At 40.9% G+C, this 18,068-nt stretch overlaps 1 protein-coding gene across 1 annotated transcript in view; it reads left to right on the plus strand.

The window, feature by feature from the left end:
* The window catches only part of LOC142019288 (uncharacterized), a 35,838-nt gene extending 20,370 nt beyond the window's left edge, over window positions 1–15,468 (plus strand). The window contains exons 11-15 of the mRNA XM_075005944.1: window positions 2,989–3,063; window positions 4,588–4,730; window positions 11,653–11,797; window positions 13,332–13,475; window positions 15,125–15,468. Coding sequence (XP_074862045.1) covers window positions 2,989–3,063; window positions 4,588–4,730; window positions 11,653–11,797; window positions 13,332–13,475; window positions 15,125–15,314 — 697 coding nt within the window. The 3' untranslated portion in view covers window positions 15,315–15,468. The remainder of the gene's footprint in view (window positions 1–2,988; window positions 3,064–4,587; window positions 4,731–11,652; window positions 11,798–13,331; window positions 13,476–15,124) is intronic.
* Window positions 15,469–18,068: the final 2,600 nt, after the last annotated feature.

The following is an 18,068-nucleotide window of genomic DNA, read 5'->3' on the forward strand; positions in this document are numbered from 1 at the left end:
CTTATGGCATACATTTGCATTATGAACTCCAGGAGATAAGAGGCCTCCAATATTTGTACTAGCAGGATGATCGTGGGAAGCAGTGGGGCCTGTTCTGAAACAGAGGTGCTATGATTGGGCCTAGTTCTTACCCTGTCCTCTTGGGCTAGGCACAGCCTAATCTGTGTGGGGCATGTTTCCCCTCTTCCTGGGAACATACTGGTTTTAATTTTGTTTGTGGGCACACATGTTCTGGTCACTTGCCTGGGTTTTTGCCTTTGTCCTAATAAGCTATCATTGTATTGAAACACAGGGAAATCCCATTCTTGAGGACTTCTACCTTGCCCTGTCAAGTCATTTAAATGGTACATAGATGGTGAGTTAATTGAGACTGGTGTGCTCACTGTGATGAATGGAAGGAATAGCAAATCTGAGCAGCTACAAAACTATCTTCTAGATTTGATTTTGCAGCTCCAAAGTACAGTCTGATCAGTGAAAAAATGATGAAGAACAATAGCTTTCCCTTAGACCATCATGCTTATGGAACTGGGGAATAATGTTGCCCTTAATGGCCAACCTAAGGGAGCAGAGATTTTCTTCTGAATATTTAAAGGTTGGATAGTGTTTTTTCAAACAGAGGGATTCATACTTTTAACCAAGGCCAGGTGTTTAGCTTTGGCCAAAGGAGTAATAGGGGCTCACCTGATTTGCTGTACAGGAGCTAATCACAACCACCCTAATTTTTCCTATGGAGGGACACTCAGAGACTATAATTTCCAGCATGCAATGTTCCATGGTCATAGGCCTGAAAATGAAAATGACTCTATGGCCTGCTGGCTAGGGAACTCACTTAGGAAGTAGGCTACCCAAGGTTGAAACCCTGTGCCAATGACTAATTAGTTATTTGTGGAATGACAGCTTCAGCAGGGAAAGTTGAGAGTTCTGCCCTGAATGCTGCATTGTGCAGTAACTTTGGTTTTGTTCTACAATGTGTGAGACCCAAGTTCAAATTCTTTTTCCTATCAGGCAGAAGGGGGACTCAATCCATGCCTCCAACATCCCAGGTGAGTACCCTAGCCACTGGACTAATGGTTATAAGAGAGGCAGATGAAATTAAACAAACTGCCATTTATTCACCCAGATCTAGTCAAGACACAGCTTACAGAGTTGTTTTCATGTACATTCACATTGTAAAACAACTTTGTGGACTTTAGTCTAGATGTACATATTGTCAGCTAACAAATTAAAACAAACAAACAAACAAATCCAGCAAAGAGCCAGTCTTCAAACCAAGTGTATTCAAAATACTGTCAACAGCTTATTATTTCCATTAAGCAAGATTAAATAGTTATGCTAGTCACTCTCTATTTTAAAATGCTACTGCAGAATTTACAATCTTACTCTAATTTTCCTTTTCTCTGTTGAATGTGGTCATAAGGAATGGGATGCAGTGATGCTATAAGAAAACCCGGCTAAACAAAACATCTTCGGAGCCATTTTGCACTTGGAGACCCAGCTTTTCAGTGTGAAATTTATGCTACAGCTTTTTTCACCATCACCCCTCTCCACTCCACAACAAGAGAGCCAGCCTCTCTCCCCACCAGAACTCAGCAGCTGATCTTTTGTGTTTGAAAAGCACCATTTCCCTGGTTGAAACTTATCTTTGTGTAGTTTTACAGTCTCACTTTTGATTCTGATATGGATGGCCCTTATTTAGACACCACATATTTAATCAGTAGCCAAAGAAACAAGAAAAAACCAGCACATGGATTAAAGTTTTAAGTGTGCTCTATCAGAGAGATGTCTCTGTTAGAGGTAGTAAAACTTTTAGCAATAAAGACCAGAATGACTTCATGTGAATGACAAATGTTATGCTGTTCTGCATTGGTTCTCTCTCTGGGTGACTCCTCAATCAAACTTACTTCTTTTGCAAGTCAAAAGATGATTTTTCTAAGTCCTTACTCCATACCCTGAGGATCTGATAGCCGAGCTTTTATCTGCTTCTTATATCATCTCTTGATATAACATCTTGCAATCAACACATAATTGATCATTTAGCTGATAATCTGTAAAGGAGGATGTAAATTAGCTTCCCTAGCTCCATAGGTTCAGCACCACTAACAGGAGCACTTGCACTATGAAGAACCAGCTGTGTTTAGTGCCAGTTACTCCGTTCGCTTGTTTCCAAAATGCTCCTTCTGAGCATGCTTATCACCCTACAAACCTGAAAAGTTTATTGAGTGACAATGTTCCCAGCTGCTTGAATCAGATGGTAACAGTGGTGACTGTGTGTATACAAAGTTGACAAATAATGCAGGGCAGCATTGAGAGCAAGGGAGCTGGAAATGAAAACAGCTTTTGTTTAACCTTTTTAAAGGTTTGATCTGCTGGTTCTGCCACTGAATTGCTATTTGCATCAGCCACAGTGACACCTTTGAACAAGACCTTGGTAGATGATCAGATTTTATTTTAATCACTTTAACACCCAGTCTTCATTCCCAAAATCTATCAGCCAGACACTATTTGCTGGGGTATAAATGGTCTGAGAATCCCTGGCTCAGTTAAATGCTAATGAAGTTTAAGGGCAGTTTGGAGGAGCAGAGTTGTAAAGAATGGCCTGTCCATCTCATGAGCTTACAGTAGTACTGCCTCAATTGATATTGTGCAACTAGAAAGAGGCAGCAACTTTGGAAATTAGCAAATTTAAAAGGTGAGTGTCTCTAACATAAACCGTCGTGTGCTGTTGTTTTCAGTAACTGAAGCATCTGCCATTCCAAAATGAACGCAGATAAACAGAGAGGGATCCTTACAAGAAAGAAACAATTAGGCTTATTTTAGTAGAGAAGTAAAAACTAACTAAAATCTTTTTTCAAAGAACATTTCTTTTTAGATCATTCTGATTCCATCAATTTTGTAAACAAAATCACTCCAAATATACTATCTAGGTTTCTAAATTGAAAAATAATTTTTGGCATCTCAACTGAATTCATGCTGAATATTTCTCCTTAGGACCTTTCTGAGAGAGCAGACTTATCAACTGAAAGATGGTAACAATATGACCTGGAATGATAAAGCCCTAATAAGGTGCAGTATTTTGAACTTTAGGACATTTTACAGAATGTAACACTGCTTCTGTTTAGGTTGCAATACCCAGAATATGCTAAACAAAACAGATTCCCTACTTCAAAGAGCTTCTGCTTAATATTAATGCTAAAATGAAGAGGTTTTTGTTGAATACCACAGAGCTCTGAGGCCAGCAGTGAGGTTAATAAAATAATTTGTCCATTTGTGACCAAATTTATTTTCATAGCTGCCAAAGTTCATCCTTTTCGGGATATGGGGCCAGTCACAAAGCAGAATCCTCCAGGAAATACAGGAAAGCCTTGTTTTACTCTAGCATCAGAGACTTTCAAACCAGCTTACATGCACCGTTGATGTTGCAGCACCCTGTGAGACAGGCCAGCACTATTTTCCCTGTTTGGGGAACCTGAGGTACAGATTTTTAAATTTTCGAAAATGGCCTTTAATTTTGGGTGCTCAGTGTCTGGCGCCTGACTTTCAGAGATGCTGAGCTCCCAGAACTTCTGCTGGCACCAAAGAGGGCTGCAGTTGTTTTGCTTGGCACAAATTACATTCTCCTTTTGCAAAATGTGCCCTGAGTGATTTGCCAAAATCACATCATGATTCTGTGGCAGAGCTGACAGTACACCCTCAGCTCTTCTAGCCCCAGACTTGGGCAACAAGACCCACCCTCCTTGACCAAAGCCAACTGATAGAGGAACATCTAGCCTCTCACACTTCATTTTTGTGTTGTAGGTGTAGCAGAAGCAGAAAGGGAAATAGCTGTCTTGGAGGAAGGTCCTGTCACAGTGGCTGTAAGGAGAGTGAAATTTTCTAGTCTAATGCTAGCTCATTGTCATTATGAACAAAGATGGATGAATGGAAAAGATAAGATGAGGTGTACAACGACTTTCCGTCTAATCTTTTCCATCCATGTGTGGATTTTTCCATCGTGTGCAGAATAATTTTATGTGCACTGAGGAATGTAGGAATGTGGACCACCAACAGAAACAAAAAACCTAGCTGGGTAACATTTTAATCTCTCCTGAGTGGCCACATAAGTGCACAGCTAACAGGAACATTGGTGTACAAGCACAGTAGGTGAAAACCATGGCTATAGTTACACTGGCGAGTTTTGCTGACAAAACCCTGGTTTTGTTGACCAAACTGGTAGAATGTCCATACACAAAATCTGTTTTGTCAACAGTTTGTCGACAAAACTCAGCACTTTCATTGTGAGGCATAATGCTGCTGTCAACAAAAAAGCTGTGAGAACACTCTGGTTGGGGGGAGCTTCTCTCAACAGACAGGGCATCCAGAACAGTAGGCTGCTCTGTCTGCTGTGCTTCCGGGTGCCTGTTTTGTCAAGAGAGCAGCTGGACAGTCCAGCTGTTCAGTCAACAGAGTGGAGCACTCTTCCAATTGACTTTTCTGTGTGGATGTGCACTGTCGACAGAAGTTTTGTCGGGAAATCTCTTCCAACAGTGACTTCTGTCGACAGAGCACTGTAGCGTAACCATAGCCTATATGTCTCTGTCTTATCTCCAGATTAGAGACTTGGAAAAGAAAAGAAAATGAAAGGACTGAACATGCAAAGAAGAAGCGAGCAATACTAGAACTCCAGAAACTGCAGCATCTCCAGTTTCCAACAAGCCACTGGTGTTGTACACAACCAGCCACTTCTCAGCAATGTAAGGCTCTTTATTCCCATAACATGTAATATTTACACATGGGGCAAGGGGTAAGTAGGGAAAGAATTTGTTAATAAGGAGAAATCAATCCCCACAAGATGTCTGTTTTCACAGATATGTCTCTAATTGAAACAAATAGGGTTAAGCATTGTATTTATGGCTTCATGCACTTGTATTCTTATAGTCAGAGCATGACCCTACAAAACATACCGTGAGAGCATGGGTGAATTTTTTTTAAGCCTAACCTAACTGCTTGAAAATCTTCATTCCAAATGTATTATTTGTAAAATAACTGCCTAGACCTAGCCCCGAGTTTCTATAAGGCTGAAGTTCGCAGAGTTACTGTGCACAGCCAGCTCTAGATTCACATTTATGAAAGTCATTTGGGCGTGTGAGAAGGTTTGAAGTGTAGGAGGGGAGTCCATTCTGGAGCACTTGTTGCTAGCGAGTGTAGAAAGAATTTATTGGAAAAGGATAATGTTGGGATCCTTTATCATGAAGGTAGATATCCACATGACACCTCCCACTATGCTTCACTTAAGCTGTCTACACTTGCCCCCTACTTTGAAGGAGGCATGGTAGTCAGCCTGATGGGAGGTTCCTAATGAAGTGCTGCAATGCATATGCAGCACTTCATCAGGTTAATTCTCCCCCACAGGAACTTCAAAGTGCCTTTACTCCAGGGCACTTTGAAGCAGTGTGGGCACTTCGAAGTGCTGGCATGCCATGTAGCTGCAGGCACTTCAAAGTTTGACAGTTCAAAGTTGCCCCAGAGGAGAATTAGCCTAATGAAGTGCTGCATATTCATCACAGCACTTTACTAGTAATCTCCCATCAACCTGATTACCATGCCTCCTTTGTGCCTCCGTCTCATCAGAGATAATGTTCCTAACAGCTTTTTTATGGAAGAACAGCCGTGAAAGAGAAGGGATTGCTTTGAAGACTTGGGTAGCAGATTGGCTGCCTTGCAAATTTGAATGAAACAATGGGTTCAATAGATCAGTACACCAGGACACCCCTGTAAAACTGGGACACTCATTCCCTATATTATTAGAGATCTACACTTCCTCACAGTTCAGAGATGTTGCCCCATTGCTGAGTAAACCCTAAATTGCAACATTCATCTCTGAATGTTTGGGCAGTGGTCTTAGATCAGACTTTCCTGTCTGAACCCATCTTTGCTATTTACATTGTGCCCTTCAGGATCAGAAACCATGCTGATCTTTTTCTAGAAAGACATGAAGATAACTTCCATATACAAAAAATATTTTTCCTGTGTTCATTGTTTTATCTTACTTCTTTCAAACTGCGTCTGATTCTCCCTCACTTCTTGTGATCACCTGCAAAAAATGTGCATATCTCCAGGCACAGAAATAAAGCTGTCATCATTCTGAGCTGCTGCTAAAATGTAGGTCCACTCAGTTATATTTTTCCCCATTGTACTGGGTAGGACAGCAATACAGTTACAAGTTGACACACACCCTTTCCTTTTTCCTAGTACTTGAGTTATTTTTACTACTGTACAGGCTGACGACATAGCTCATTACAAAGGAAAATAAGTTGTTTCTTTTCTTCTGTGGTGAAAAGCGCGTTCTAAATATTTTTTTGGTGGTGAGCTTCTGATTCAGACATTTTGTGCAGCAGCTCCTTTGGACAGCTGATTTATTGTCTAGACAGCTTTAATACATTCCGTTTAGAAGAGCACTGTAGTAGCAAAAGGTTGGCACATGTTTGCCTACCATAAAGATACTTTTAAATAAAAATATTTGATTCTGAGTATTCAAATGATCTCAGTTGTCCTGAAACAAAGATGACAACATACAACTGCCAGCCCAGAGAGCTAAGTTCCTTATCCCAGACATTTAGCATTTGCTGGGTCCCTTGTCACAGACACATACCATTATTCTTCCACTCTGCTTTTGCTATTAAGCTCAATTAGTGTGTTGAAATATACAAGAGAATTCTGCTCTGCGAAGTGCTCCAAGAACTCTTGAATGCTGTGTTTTAATAATCTACCTATTCATATGAAGACACCCAGCAACAGGCAGAACAGAGAGAAGTATGTTGGCCAACCAAAACACAGCTGGTGTATTTCATCTGAAGCCTGCCAGCCTTTCAGCTGACACTTTAAAGGATTAAGCTAAATCTGCTGTATGCAAGGCTTATATCACCTTGTTCCAGAACAGTTTTACCATCATTCTCTGTGTTTTTCCCTCCTTCTCTTTATCCCCTGTGGTTTTGGAAATAGTACTAGAAGAAATGTAATAAATCTTCTAAAATGACATGCAAAACTGTATTAAACTTGTCTGGTTCTGTTACGTGCTCAAAATACAGGTCAGGATCATGCCATAAAGAGTTCAATTTAGAATTCACAAAGCTTGTGAATGAACCTAGGCTGATTTATGATTTCACATCAAAACCTGGTGAATGTACAATTTTGCCTGGCTTCAACATGGGAATAAGTGAAACTAAGTTTTAATGTGAATTGTTGGTTTTCTTTGAACCCCAAACTCAACTCTAAATCTGGGGCATGGGAGCAATTGTTAATGCACATGGGTTTTAAAACCCAAGAAATGTTGAGCGAGTTTCTGTAGATTGAAACAGCTGAGTTCTACTCTCTTTCTTAATCTGTGCCATATAAAAATCAGGTCATGGAGTTAGAAGAAAATATCCGCTATTGCCCAAAAACTCATTGCTTGGTTTATTTGGTGAGGGTGTCGCTTCCAAGGCTAACTTTTAAGTATGTGGGTTATAAGTAAGTTCTGCTTTTAGAATGGAGCAAATCCTGGCAGAGCAGAGGGTCTGTCTGTAGTTCTGTAATTACTGTACAAAGCATGGGTTTGGATCTGTAATTGCTTGCATGTCCCAGAACTTTTAAAATTACCACTGGTGGATGAATCAGTAGAATAAATTCCTAGATTAACTGCTGGGGCACAGAAAAAAACCTTGGTTTGTTGGTTTTATAAATATAATTATCTGTTATTTCTACAGTATTGCTCTTTTATAATTATGTTTTATTTCTGCCATAGATGTGCATGGTGCTTTACAGTTAAATGATGAAGCAGCTCACTGCTCCTTCTAGTTTACAATCTAAAGGACACATTCTACAAACCCTGTCTTATTTGAGTAGTTTCGTTGGCATGAATAGAGCTAGTCACATTGGCCCAGATTTTTTAAGACATTTAGAAACTGCGGTGCTCAGCGTTTTGATCATTTTCAAAAGGGATTTAGACATTGGCAGCCATTCAATGGGCTTTAGGATCTGAAGTGTCCAATATCCCTTTTGAAAATCAGAGTTAGGGTCCTAAATCAGTTAGGCATTGCAACACTGAGTTCAGCAATGACTGAATATTTGGAAAAATCTGGGTCATAAGGACTACTAATATCATGAGGCTTTTCTGGGATCAAAGACTGTAAGCTATGGATTTTAAAAAACAGCAAAACATTGACTGACTCATCCTTAAAAACTTAATTACCTGTTTTATGCATGCCCCAAAAAAATCCAAGTAAGATTATATAACAATAACAAGTTTTTATTCACAAAGGGACAGAACAAACAGACTTTCAACACCCCCGATGTTTTAGTCTGCAGACAGTCTTTGTGCTGTGTCAGAAAGTAGTAGTTAAAAGGGCATGGGCAACATAAAACTCATTTATTTGAATTCCTTACTTGTGTTATAGCACTATTTTAGATTATTTAGAGAAAAGAATTTTAAAAAATCAAATTCGTTTTGCATGCCATTTGTGCTAGTTTATTTCTTTGCACTCAGTTCAGTTTGAAGTGTGAAATTAGGTTGGTTAGTTTCATTCTCATTTCTAGTCCGTCTCACTTTCTGTTTTCAAACAGTAGCACAGTGCTTTTGTTTTCTGTGTCTATGCTCAGACTTAAAAAAAACACACACACACTTCACCTTTGCTTGTACCTCTGCCCTTTTGTCTTCTCTCTGCTTACCATTACTACTGTATTATCAGGGGCATCATATGTAAGACATGGGAAGTAAGTGACCTACTCTATTCAGGACTGGTGAGGCCTCAGATGGAATGCTGTGTCCAGTTTTAGGCACCACACTTCAGCAAAAGATGTGGACAGACTGGACGGAGTCCAGAAGAGAGCAAAAAAGAGATAAAAGGTTTAGAAAACTTGACCTATGAGGAAAAGTTTGAAAAAAAACCCAAAACTGTGCATGCTTAGTCTTGAGAAAATCCAACTGAAGGGAAGATCTGATAAGTCTTCAGATATTTTAGGGTGTCTTAAAAGAGTGAGATCCATTGTTCTTCATGTCCACTGAAGGAAGAATCTGTAACAACTGCCCAGGTTAATAAACATACTTTGAAGCAAAGGAGATGTAGGTTAGCTATTAAGAAACACTTTTTAACCCTAGGGGTAGTTAGGAACTGGAACAGACTTCCAAAGGAAGGTGAGGAATTCTCATCATGGAAGGTGTTGAGAAACCAGTTGTACACACAGCTGTCAATCAAGGATGGTCTAGGTTTACTTGGTTCTGCCACAGCGCAAGCAACTGGGCTTGATGATTTCTGAAGATCCCTCCAGCCCTACTTTTCTGCAGTTCTGTGATTCTGTGAGCACACACGCAATCTAATATTATTTGCATGAATATTCACACAAAGTGCATTTAAATTTTGCACACTGGAATAATTGTTGATTGTTTTAAATTGGCAAAACCTGCACCAGAGCCATGAATCAGAGACAAGTAAAAGATCTGATTTCATGCTTTGCAAGTAGTACAGTGCAACCATTTGTACTTCGTCTGAACAAACAACTGTGGTGAAAATTACAAATCAATGAATGCAAGTTGCCTTGTATTTTATTTTGGATGTTTCACTGACACAACAGTTAGGGTTCCCCAAACTCATGGCCAGATTCCTTGCACAGAAGCAATGATATGAGGCACAGGGAGAGCTAACTGCCTCCTTCACAGCTAAAATCATAGACTCAGTTAGCTTTTGTGAATATGAATAGAAAAAAAGATGAATCTAGCCTCTGAAGCCTTCCAATAAATTTTTCAGTAGCCTGTTTTTTCTACAAACAATCCTTTGGGAAAGGTCTGGTTGATCTGGAAGTGAAAAGATTTAATGTTCCAATTTTTTTCCCACTCCTGTTTATTTGCTCCACTGGCCCAGTGATTTCTGCAATCTTTCTCCTTCTTAGAGACAGTATAACTAAGGAACAGAAGCAAAACAATTAAACTTTTGTGATTATGGGACTTTTATGACTGAGCGTGGCTCAGTGGAATATGACTTTCAATGAACTTTTTGCAATCAGCCCAGTGGAAAAACAAGACCACAACAAAATTTATGGTGTAAATATAAATGTGAGGGAATCATGATCTGCTTGTACATCTCCTCAAGCAGAAATCATTCTCTCAGCTCTATCCACAGCACCATTGTGGATGTAATTAATCAGAAAAATTAAAAGTATATTTACTGAGTTTTTAAAAAAAATAGTATCCATTAAATACCTACCACTAATGATAAATCGATAAATCCCTTCCTGGGTCTAAAGCTAGCTGAGAATTATTCTTAATAACTAGTCCAAACCATCTTATATCGAAAGTCTATTGAAAGCAGATGAGCTAATCAACAGCCTGATGACATCAAAAGAAAATATATACCCTGCACTGAAGGTTTAGTTCTGATTGTGACTTCAGTCATATATCTTCTGATGTAATTTCTCAGGCTCTTGACTGATTGGCTGCCATGTGTTGAATAGGCTGTATAAATGAATTAGCTGTAGCCATTATTTTGGTCCACCAGTGTGTGAAGGCCCTTTGGCCAAACCATCAATGCTGTGGGGATGGCAGCTCTTTCACATGGGCAAATAAAAACTGGGCTGAAGCTGTGTAGGTTTGTAAGATTTTGGGGCACTCAGGCTTGATTTGTAGCTTTTAAGGATGGTAGTTTTGCTGGTTTTTACCTCTCGTATTTAGAGACTGTTGTTGAAGAGGAAAGCACATACTTTCAGTGCAAAATAACATTTTTCTTACCATAGAAATGTAAAGTGTCTATGGCATTACGTATGCTAAAAATGTCCTTACTGACAGTTCCCAAGGGGCAGTGTCACAGGTCACTGTGATAAAAACACCTGAGTCAGTCTAGCCAATAATGAAATTTTACCTTTGGGAAATAGCAGGTACATAGGTGCAGGATGTGTCTTTCATTTAAGACCCTTCACTTTAAATTCTCTCTCAGCCCTGCTCCCTAGTAAATGGGTAAGTGGACTTCTTTCATAGAAGACAGAATACTACTTTTGCATTATTTCCTTTAGCTCAATTTATCGCTGTCTGCAGTTTTAAAGGAAATAGTTTGTCTCTTTCAGTCTCAGTCAATTTCAGTCTCCAAATAGTTCATAAACTCCAATGATGATTTATCAAACCAACTTCATACTCTTCCTTAATTAAGTATGGAGAATGGAGCAATCAAGGCAGTTATTTAGGTTAAGGATGTGTGTTTGAATAAAAAAACAAATGGCCAAAATCACGCCATAATTCACCCTCCCATAGATGCTGTGTTGCTGTTGTGATTCCTAATTTTTTTTTCAGAAATAAGGGTTCTTTCAAAATCAGAGTTTATTTTTGAAAAAGCCATGTCTACACTGCTTTTTTTCTTTAGAAAGAATCTCTTTTGAAAAGAGATCATGCCAATGAAGTGTGAGATATGTAAATCAGTGCCTCATTTGCATTTTTGATTTCCCTCATTTGCATTCCTCTTTCAAAAGAGGAATGCAAGTGTAGATATAGCCCGAGTGATTTACAGTTCCCCCAGTTGTTTGGAGCTTAGTGTCTCTCATATTCTCCAACAGAGAGACCCAGGCAGGTGAATTTCCGTAGTTTAGATAACTGAGTTCATTTCTATATATAAAAATACATTATGAGCCTTCTAGCTTTCTTTTCCCCTTTTCTAGATCAGAATTTGCAGATCCCTGAAAACCTCTTTGAGATGGAGTTTGCTGCTTGGATGCAGCCTCACAAGAAGTCTCATGTCCTTTGCTATCCAAGCATGGTGATGCAGGAGGCCCCCATCAACTTTTCCAAGGAGTTTCCTTACAGGTAAACAGAACACTCAGTACATTCAGCAAAATGGGCATTCTGTGCCAACTCGTTCTTCCTTTGCCAGTGAATAACTCAGCAGGAACCATTACAGTGTTACAGACTGAATGTAAAAAGTAAAGGCCTTTTCTGAGTTCCCTCGCTTTTTGACAGATTGATTAGAACGTGTGGGGAGCAGTGAAGCAGCAGCACCATTCTCTCAGCATTCAATGATTTTTTTGTTTGTTTGTTTTTAGGAAAAACAATTAGATGAGTTCTGGATGCAAGTCCCAGGGGTTGGAATGGTATATTTCAAGCACTAGGGAACTACTTTTTCCCTCTTCTGTATTTCCTTCTTCCAGTGAAGCCTCTGGTTTTAATGAGTGGTTCCTTTAAAACATCTTCTCACATCCAGTCCTCCTACAGGCATCCCCCTGCTGTGGGGAATTGGGCAGGAATCCCTCTGGAACTCAGCAGCATTGCACCTTGATCAGGAAAGGGGCAACTGCTGTGCACCATGAAGTATCGCCTTCCAGCACGGTCCCAATGCCAAGCACACTGCCTTTGCAGCACTATTTCCCTTTTGCTGGTTGTAGGAGAGACAGTCCAGTATGACAAGTGATCTAGGAGCTCTTGCAGGGCACTCCTTATTGTGGCACAAAAGTTTCACTGGGAGTTCTTCTCTACAAGAGGGGGAAGGAACAAGGGCTAGCTGCTAAAGAGGGGACTGGGAATCAGGACACCCAGGTTCTACCAGCCCCTCATCATATGGTCATGGGCAAGTCACTTCACCTCTGTGTATCAGCTGCCCAGTGTGTAAATGAGGGATAATGTTTATATTCTTCTCTGCCAAAGGAGGAAGATGCCCGTTCATTGCCATTTGGCTTCTCCTCCTCCCTCTCCAGGCATACCCTAAGATCAAGGATAGCATTCCAATGCACAGTGGGCTAAGCTGATGGAGACGGGGATTCCAGAATCCTGACCTCAGGTGTATATCTGGATTGAGAATTAAAATCCAATCCTCATAACATGAAACTGTGGGGACTGTTTCATATTCCAGTTACTTCCCTGTGTCTGATGCAACACCTTGGTTAAATCAAATGATAGTGCTTTTCACCCTTGCAGACAGAAGCCCTCTGACCAAAAGAGGCTCTGTTCCAGGAAACCCATAGAAACTACAAGGAATTTTATGTTTGGGGGTGGGAGGGAGCTACCCAATCTCATACAGATATTTGCACTGATTCCAAACATGGCATTCCAGCCCTGGACTTGAACCAGAGGATGCTTCTTCCGATTGCATTTCCACAGCAGAGCTCTGTCACTACATATTTCCAAGCAGCCAGTTACTCTGATCTGAGGAGAAGTTTAAATCTTCAGCCAACAGTTTTCCTTTTGAGATCAGTTGCTTAGGGGAGCAATGACTTCGGCTGAACTATTTCCAGCTAGACCCTGTATTTTTGGTTCTTAACTGTAACTTCATAACATGTATTTTCATCTTGATTTTTACTCTTCCCTTACCACCGTTATCTAAGATTAATCTGATGTGATATTTTAGGCTAGCTTGGGGACCAGTGACTACCCATGACCTGGATGCAAAACTGCATTGCCCAAGGACAAGTCTGGACTTACGTAAAGGCAAAGCAAACAGCTTCCTTGTAGATAGAAATCTGCAGCCAACAAGATCAATCCCTAGTAAGGGGTAAGTAGACAAGTCTCTGTCTCTGCCAGTCTGTGATGAGCAATGACTGTTGTTCTCCCATGTTTTTCCTACTCCCATCATGCTTCACTCACTGGCTATAGTCTGATATCATCATTACCTCAGTAAAAGTGTGTAGAGCAATCTCACTACTGGCAAAAATCCAAAGCTCACCCCAAATTTTATGTTATTTTATCTAAAAAATTCAGATTTCTCAGCAAAAACCAGAATTTCTGGGCAAATTCACAATCTCACTATAGGTGTGGTTGTAGCAACATAAAAAGCTGTACTTCCTAGCAGAAATTACATGTTTTTACAAAACAATCTCAGGGAGTTATTTTCTGGTGTCATGACATGCACTGGACATATGGAGCAGAGATGTGCAAAGCCCAAGTCAGGAAATCCCACGTTTGAACACTTTGACTCTTAGGGAAGAGAGCAAGACTGAGGAGAAGTAGGCAACAGCCCAGACTGTTGGACATGCAGGTGCCAGCTACCTGCACTTATGAACGATACAATGCGCACAGAACAAATGTGGCTGAGAAACACCCAGCAAGAAAAAAACTCTGATTGAGATATTGTCAAGAACATGTGGCTTGTATAGATGCCAGCTTGGAGTCTCCTGCGTAACACTTGCTGTGTCTGTTTGTAAAGCAGTGATGCAGAAGGCTGCCTTTGCCTAAAAGAGAGAATTTGCTTTTTTGGCTTGCTCTCTCCTTGACATTGAAGAAGCTCACTCTAGTGTAGTAAATGAAGTTGTTCTTTGATACTCATGGTGAACTATTAGTATAATTCTAGTATAACTGACTGGTGTTTTCAAGAGCCCTTGAGGCATGTGCATGGTGTTATGATTACAGAGCTAGCTGTATCACTCTGAGTGCACCTCCACAGATGGTGACCCTCAAGCTGTCACTTTCTGTGTGGTGAAACTGCATGATTCTCCTCTTCTTGCACCAGGTCCTGAGTTGCAGGCCTTTGTGTGCTAAACATAATTACCTCCACAGGACAGAGTTGGGTTCAGTATCCGCAGTTATGTTTCTCAGGAGCTGTGAGCAGTGGTATCTTGTTGGCCAGGCAACCTCTTCAAAATAAAATATCGTTAGGTCTTACCAGTGGTTACACCGCCTAGCTTAGGAGCACAGGCCTATGTACCTAATGCTTACCATCCCCTCTGATGTTAGCCAGGTTGCACTTACTTCTTCACAATTTCTTCACAGAGCCTCTCTTTGTGTCAGTGTCTTTCCCTGACAACTGATTCTTCTTTCTCTCCACAGATGGACTTTTTAATTGTTTTGCCTCCTTCTGATCTTAGTCTGCCAGCCCAGTGGAGTGGGCCCTTTGCAATTAAGAGCCCAATCATTACTTTCTTAATGATCCTTAGAGGCATTTTCTCTAGAAGCATCTTACCTCTAGTCACCATCTCATTTCCTGATTGCTTTTCCTAACTGTCCCTTTTGACTTAGCTCCATGTAGTCAATGAAAACCACCCTTACTGCAAATGCGTTTTCATAGAGCGTACATAAACTAATACAAAATGGCCCAAATCCTCCATACAAAGGACTTACAGCACTAGTATTTAGGGAGGTTGACATGTACCTTTACCTTAACAGCACTCGCCTAAAGACGACTCTGTCTTCTGTTTTTCTTTGCAGGAGGCACATCTTGGTGAATGCAGCAACTCCTTCAATATCATCTAACCTGCCTGTCAGCAGCCCATTGGAGAAGAGGTTGTTGAGTGTCCGATTCCCCAAACAAAAACAAAGGATGCTCCAGACTCTGCCCCACAATGTGCACAGGCAGTCTCAGCCTCCTGCATCAATGCGACAGCCTCTTGGTTTATGAAGGCATTTCCAGGGATGGCTAACAACATAACAAGACCACTTTTCTAGTCCTGCAGATCGCGTTTCGTAATGTAATTATTTTCAAGCTACATTGTTATCTTTAATCTTGTATTAATACTCCAAAATTGATACTTATTAGCAGTAAAGAGAGTATGCAATAAGCAATAATAGCCAAACGGGATCCTGTTTCTAGGTGTTAATTACCAGGTAGACTGAAAACCAGGGAGTAGGATTGTGGACAGCTTTTATGTCACAACTTATCTTTTCCAGTTTCATTACCAGAACAAAGCTCTCAGGGAAGTGCACTGACCTCTAGACCATTTCATGTCAACCTGGGACTGGGCTGAGCCTCCCAACAAACTGCATACTACTCTCCCAGAACCTGACTCATGAAGGCTGGTAAAGTCCACTAGGTCTTGCCTCCCTCCTTGAAGACTTCTACACTGAAATTTTCGTGTGGAGAGCCAGGGTGAACACAGCACTGAGGGATGTAAAACAGATTAACTGAAATTCTCCCCCCACCCACAAATTGGCTTCACTGAACAAAAACCAACAGGTTTTATGCAGGGTGGCCATGGTCAAACTGTTTTAACTGTGTGCCCAAACCCATGCTGTAGTGTTGGACTTCAGCAGTGGTAGCGGAATCCAGAAATATGTTTAAAACATGGTTTGGTACTGTGCACTCTACAATCTAATCCAGTTCCCTGGGTCTGTGAAAGACTATAAGGTAACAAACAAGTGAATTTATATAGGCTAGATAGGGGCATAGATTAATCCATGTGGTCGGTGTCAGAGATTCACAGGATCAGTGCTATGTCACCAGCTTTGGAAAGCCTTTGGAGGACTCCCTTCAATGTTGCAGCCCCACAAGGGATCTCACTTCTCCTTCAGCATAGACCATGAACTTTCAAAGATTGAATCTCTGGGGTTCAGCATTCCTGCTTCACCCACTGTGCTCCATTCAGCAAGTCCAACTGAGCTAGACAGTGGAGACCTGTATGCTATTCAGGGATTAATGCTCTTCACATACTGTTTGCAGGGGCACTCAAACAAAGTTTCCAAAATAGTAGGTAGGGTTTGTTAGGCTACATCTACACTATGAGATAAATTCAGATTTATTAAACTTGATTTTGTAACACTGGGTTTTATAAATTTGAATTTGAGTATACTCACCTCCCAACAAATTCCCCACAAAGTCAACTTATTGCTGCAACACACTATCACCAAACATCAACTGTTGCAGCAGTGCATTGTGGGAACCTATCCCACAGTTCCATCACCCCTGTAGCATTCTGGATATTTTTGCTATGAGATATGAGAAAAAAATATGCTGCTTCTCATACAAGTATGACCCTCCCACCAACAGCCTAGCTTCCACGTGGTGTGACAGGGCAGGGGCTGGCATCAGCATGGAAAAAAAAATCCAAGTGATCAGCTTGCAGAGGTAGAGACAGAACCATGAACTCCGTGTTGGGGCCATTTTTAATGGATAGATGCACTCAGAGCACTGATAGCAAAGAAAAAAAATGTTTCTGAGCCTCTCATACAAGCATGACCCCAAAGGCTAGCCACCACAGGCTTCCTGTTACCTAATTCCTGCGCACCTGGAGAGCAGTGGAGATGGCAGCGGCCAGAGTGGAGGACTAAGGGGCATTGTGGGATATATATGGAACACCTTTGGAGGCTAAGGAATTCGATTCAAAGACGTGGTGTTTCCACATTAGCCTTTATTTGAACTTTTAAATTCAAAGTTGATGCTACACCCACCTGCTTTTGGCAAAGTTATGATGTCTATCTTAGTGCTCCCTAAAATCGAACTAATGGTACTTACAGTGAAGACAGTGACATAGTAAAATCGAGATAACTGCCTTCAATTCAAATTTATCATGTAGTGTAGACGTAGCCTTAGTCAAGTAGAACACAACATGGGAAGTCTGTAACTGAACAGAAAAATGAAGGGTAAAGCACAGCCCATTCCAGTCATTCCAGAGAAAGCCCCCTGCCAAACTGTCATGACAAGAGGGCTTTTTCCTTCAATACAGGTATCACTTCTCAAGGAGGTGGATTAATTGCACTGATAGCAGAGAAGCTCTCTCATTAGCATAGGAGCACTGTTACTGATGGCACTAGAGAGGCACAGTTGCACCTGTGCAGCTGCAACACTGCGGTGCTGTAAGTGTAACCAAACTTTTCACCTTCCCTGAGACTAAAACTTGGTCCTTGAGCCTCTTCCCCCCTGCCCACTGGGTAGCCATCATAAGTACAGGAGAAACTGCGACACACATAGGAAAAAAAATTACTAAGGTGCTCATTTAATCACAGTATGCAAGTCACAGTGTGATTTTTCCAATGTGATTAGAACAGGTGTCTCAGAAGAAAATCTGCCCAGAAACTAGCTATATTTACATAAAATTGCTCCTATGAGAGGTTCAGCAGTGGTGAGGACAGAGGCAACAGTGTTTGAATGAGGGTGATTAGAATGTGGTTCAATGAGGCCATGAGCCACAGTTATGATAACTGGCCATATGACAGAGGGGTTTGAAAAAAAGAGATTTATCCTAAGCAAGGAAGGATAGTGAATATTAATCCATGGCTACTAGCAGGGCATTGAGTGGCAAGTTCTCGCATCTCTCAAGATTCACTCCATACTTGGCTGCACTTTCTGCCTCTGTGCTATCAGTTTGCCTGGCAACAATGCCTCTTTGTATCTCTTTGTATACCTGCAGCATTGAACCTGTTTTGGTCCTTATCTATG

This window comes from Carettochelys insculpta, chromosome 11 (genome assembly GCF_033958435.1).
Source record: "Carettochelys insculpta isolate YL-2023 chromosome 11, ASM3395843v1, whole genome shotgun sequence".
Classification (NCBI taxonomy): domain Eukaryota; kingdom Metazoa; phylum Chordata; order Testudines; family Carettochelyidae; genus Carettochelys; species Carettochelys insculpta.